This window comes from Blastomyces gilchristii (genome assembly GCF_000003855.2).
Source record: "Blastomyces gilchristii SLH14081 genomic scaffold supercont1.11, whole genome shotgun sequence".
NCBI lineage: Eukaryota > Fungi > Ascomycota > Eurotiomycetes > Onygenales > Ajellomycetaceae > Blastomyces > Blastomyces gilchristii.
The window spans coordinates 87,126-92,081 of record NW_003101672.1 but is presented as its reverse complement, the minus strand read 5'-3'; the positions used below and the strand labels follow the sequence as shown (position 1 = coordinate 92,081).

The window sequence follows — 4,956 nt, the reverse complement described above, 5'->3', positions numbered from 1 at the left end:
CATGCAAGCGCTGTTGGCATTGGAGTTGTTGGAATTAACGTTGGGTTTTGACACAGTACTCCTCTTACCTGTGTAGTACAAACAGAGGCATTAGAGGACAGAATGCTGGCCCGGTTTTTTTGTATTTTCAAAAAGGTCGATGGATAGCTTCTGGACGTCCCGCCCACTGAAAGTCATCATTTACAGTGTCTATAGACTCTGTGAAAAAGTCTTCTCTCACAGATATTTCATTGTCTATATTCTCAGAGATGATTATTCTCTGATTCTTTCAATGTTGAAAGGCCTTCAGTGTCAACTGTGAAAAGATTTCACAGATCTTATTTTCAGATACATCAGTCTCACACTGACTGAGTAAGTCAGGATTAAAATGATTCAGTATTATGATATCTGTAAAAGCTTGTTTCAATTCTACAAATGCCTGTGCAGTGTCTTGAGTGAGGATAAATAATCTTATTTTTCTGTCTTTCACACTTCTCTTTAACAGATCTGTAAGAGAGACAGTAATCTGTGAATATGTATAGATAAATTGTCTGTAGAAGTTCATAAATTCTAGGAACATCTGTATCTTGTGATACATTCACAGTGTCAGTTAGTTCTTGATGACAGAGACCCAGCTTCTGTTCATTGAAATGTCATTTATCTCAATAATATAATCTAAGAAATCAATCTCCTGCATGTAGAATGAGCATTTTTCAGTGTTTGTATAGAGTTGATACTATCTCAAGTGACTTAACACTTCTTAAACATGAGTATCATGTTCTTTCTCTGTTTTCAAGAAGATTAGAATGTCATTCAGATATACTATACAGAAGACATTGACAAGGCCTTACAGTGTCTCATTTATATAGGTCTGGAAGATGACTGAAGTGTTACAAAGATCAAAAGATAAAACAAGATATTCAAAATTACTGTACTTGATATGAAAAGCTGTTTTTCAAACATCATCTTTATTAACTCTGATTCTATGATAGATATTCTGTATATCAATCTTGATGAATATCTTTACTTCAGATAATCAATCAATCATCTTATTAATTAACAGTAATGAATAGCAATTCTTAACTGTTATCTTATTAAGACCTCTGTAGTCTATGCATAGGTGTAGTCTACTGTCTTTCTTAAGTATAAAGAGTATAGATGTCTCTGCTGAACTCTTTGATAAGTGTATTCAGTTCTTTGATTGCACTTCTTCAAGATATTTATACAGAATATTCAATTTCTTTACAGATAAGTTGTACAGAAGCTTGTACAGTACTGTTGCACTATCTTCAAGATGAATCTTATATTATATCTTGATATCAGAAAACTTCACTGCTTCTCTTTCTGAAAAGATATTCTTATAATCTATAAAGAGATGTCATATATATTCATCTTTAATGATGAATACTGCTGCTAATCTTACAGTGAGAGTGATAGCTTTTTCATCTATTCTTAAGTCTCAGTTATCTGCTACACAGTATATCAACTCTATCTTTTTCTCAAGATTCTTCTGATGAAACTCTTCAGATTTCTCTATCACTATCTCTTCATTAGTGAGACAGTACTGTCACATCTGAGTGACTCAGTCAATGAGAGAATTGTTTTCTCTCAATTATGAGAGATCTAGAATAATGTTCTCATCTATGATATTGACTGTATGAAGAAGCAGACTGCTCTTCTTAAAGGTTTCTTCTGAGTCTGTGATCACACACTTCACTTGAATTATGTCAAAACAGTGACATTTCATTTCATCAGTAAATTTTGTATGATCTGACAGGTCTATCTTCTTTCAATTCTTTATTAAAGAAAAGAAATAGAATATGAAGTTAACATCTATCTCAGAGTTAAGTAGGCATCTTATTAATATCTTCTTATTCAGAGTATGCATTGTGATTGTAACATAAACTCAGAGACATGAGAATTATCAATTCTTCATTTCTTTCTCTTCTTTATCTTTCACAGATACATTTGTCAGAAGAGAAGTTGACTTTGAGAAGATGTCTTCTCAGTTTCTTCTCTTCTTCAGCTTCTTGTAATCACTGATATAGTGATCATTAGCTCTGCAGTTAAAACAGAGATCTTTATCAAATCTTTTTTAATATTTCTTCACAGTGAGTGAAGAATTAGAATACTTGAAATTCTTCTTTACTTTCTCTACACTGAAGCTGTCACTGCATCATTTAGATTCTATTATTGATTGCTTAGAAGAAGTCTTGTTAATCTTTTTCTCAGAGAATTGATTATTCAAATAGATTCAGAAAGCCAGGTTGACAAGCTCAGTGTAATTAGTTGATAAACTCTGATACTGTGATATCATTGTCTGCACCTTGTGAGTCAGCTTCATGAGATAAAGCTGTGTCTTTAATTGATTCAAATTATCAGTTAATTTCTCTCAATATTCTTCAAATCTTGCATTGAAATCAGAAGGATTCTCATCATCTCATTGATATAATGAGTTGAATCACTGTGCTGCTGTGAAGCCACAGTTGTGATGATCTTCAATTTAATTCAGTAGAAAGTTCTTGAATTCTTTCTAAGTCATTACAGCATCAGTACACTCAAGCTCTCTCTTCTTGATAACTCAAGTAGTTGCAGAGATACTTTCAAGAAGGTTGATGATGTATATTACTTATATCTCATGAGTATTATACTGGCTCAGATTAAGGTGGAATTTCTGTTCAAGAATATGAATAAAGCTGTGAAATTCAGATAATGTGTTTCTCTTGTATCTCAGAGGATCTCTGACCTTAATCTCTCTATCTTTATGATAGACATAGGTGTGTAGAGGCCGCGGTGGTGGCAGGGCAGTTGAAGAACCTATGCCAAAGTGTGCAGTGGGTTCAGGAATCTCAGATTCCTGTTGAGGTAGAGGTGTACACACTCTAGGAGATGATGTAGAGTTTCTTCCAGAGAGTGGAGTCAGGTTGGTCTCAGCGCGGGTGTGTGGGGCCATATCAGTCTGTTAGAGCTTGACTGATTCAAACTTATAATCAGGTCAAGCAATTCAAATTGTAATATAACAGAACTGAAGTGATGACTAGTCAGCAGTGTTATATAGAAATAGTTGTTTGAGAAGCTGTATGAGTGGGCTTGACTATCTTGCTTGAATAATGAGCTTGTAGGCTACAGGGTTATTGCAAGAATATCACAGATATGATACTTAGTATACTAAGAAGGTTGTATGAGAAATGCAGTAACTCTCATATATATTCCAGTAGAAGAAAAACAAATCACTGACTTCTTTGATGAGAAGCCAGCATCTAGCTATTCTATATAGATAATGGGTGAATATCCTCCTCTTATTCTACAAGTGAGAGTAGCTGGAGTGATACCTCAGCAGTGCCTTACTACCAAGAAAGAGTAATCTGCTGACCTTGTATAGAAGTGAGGTTCTTATATTCATCAATCGGATCTTTCTATGATATATCTGAATGATATCATAGAGTGGTTGGAAACCGGTTCAGACGGGATGGAATCATCCGCATGGAAGCGATGGGCCGTGTGGAACCGCAGCGGGGCCTTGGCGCGGCCGGGAGCGTGACAATAGGTCAGAATACATTGCTTTCAACTGCTGATTAGTCTACATGCCTTCTCACTCAAAGAATGAATCAGTATCTGTCCACATTAACCACATTGCAGTGAGGGAAGATTCAGAAGATAACTATGAGAATGTCTCAGTGAAACAGGGAAAAGATTAGCTTCTGTTCAAATTTACAAACAGAAGCTTAAAGAGATTAGACAACAATGATTTGAAGAGAAAATGACAATAAATGCAATTCTTGTATCTACTGTGATTGATAATATATATAATATGAAAGTCATGATAGACAGCAGTCTATGTTACTATACAATGATAAAATCTTCAGTTGTAAGATATTATAATCTTCAGTATATCTCTTTATTAAAACTCTGACTTCTCACAGAATTTGATGATCTGAAAGATGTTTGTATTCATTACATGATGAAACTAAATATAGATGTGAAAGAACATCAATATAAAGATATCTATGCATATGAAGTTGATAATCTCAATTATAATCTTATGTTAGAACTTATCTGACTATCTGAACAAGACATCTCACTGAATACTTGAAACAGAAGCTTGATATTCTCTAATGATAATAGAATTCATGAAGATGATATTCACAAGACTATGAATCTTACACAGATCTCTGTCAACACTTATGAAATACTTCAAAAAAGAAGTCATTATTAAAATCACTGACAGAGTCACTGATAAGTTCACTGTTAACAGAATTATATATTAATCTATTTCATCAGTCTGACTGATATTAAAAAGACCTTAGAAAAGTTATTCTGTACTATAATAACAGATTCTCACACAAAACTCTCTCAATACTATCATGAATATCTAGATGTCTTCTGATAAGATAATATTATAAATATACCTTCTTTACAAGACCTAGAAGTGAATCACAGTATTAAGTTAGAAAAGAAGAATGATAAGAACTCTAAGTCACTGTGAGACTCTCTTTATAATCTGTCTTGAGATGAACTTCTTCTTCTTCAGAAGACACTCAATGATCTGTTGAATAAGAAATTCATACATATTAACAACTCTTCTGCTGCAGCTTCTATTCTCTTTGCAAAGAAGTCAGATGAAGAACTTCAATTCTGTGTGAACTACTGTGATCTGAACAGATTGACAAAGAAAGATCATTATTTCTTATCTCTTATCAATGAAACTCTAGCATGTATCAGATGAGCTCAATGATTTACAAAGCTAGATGTCATCACTGCATTTCATAAGATTCGTGTCCCTGAAGAAGATGAACAACTTACAGTATTCTGAACATGTTACAACCTCTTTGAATGAATAGTCACACTCTTTGAACTGACTAACATTCTCAGTACATTTCAGAAGTATATCAACTGAACACTCTGAGATTTTCTTAATGAGTTTGTATCTGCTGATCTAGATGACATTCTCATCTTCACTGATGAATCAGAAAAGAG

The 4,956-nt window shown here is 33.8% G+C and overlaps 1 protein-coding gene across 1 annotated transcript; it reads right to left on the bottom strand.

The window, feature by feature from the left end:
• Positions 1-2,608: 2,608 nt before the first annotated feature.
• Positions 2,609-2,932, bottom strand: BDBG_17252 (uncharacterized protein; the record flags this gene model as incomplete). Its single annotated transcript, XM_031725016.1, has 1 exon — positions 2,609-2,932. The coding sequence occupies one exon, from the start codon at positions 2,930-2,932 to the stop codon at positions 2,609-2,611; it is 324 nt and encodes a 107-aa protein (XP_031578912.1).
• Between the last annotated feature and the right edge of the window lie 2,024 nt (positions 2,933-4,956).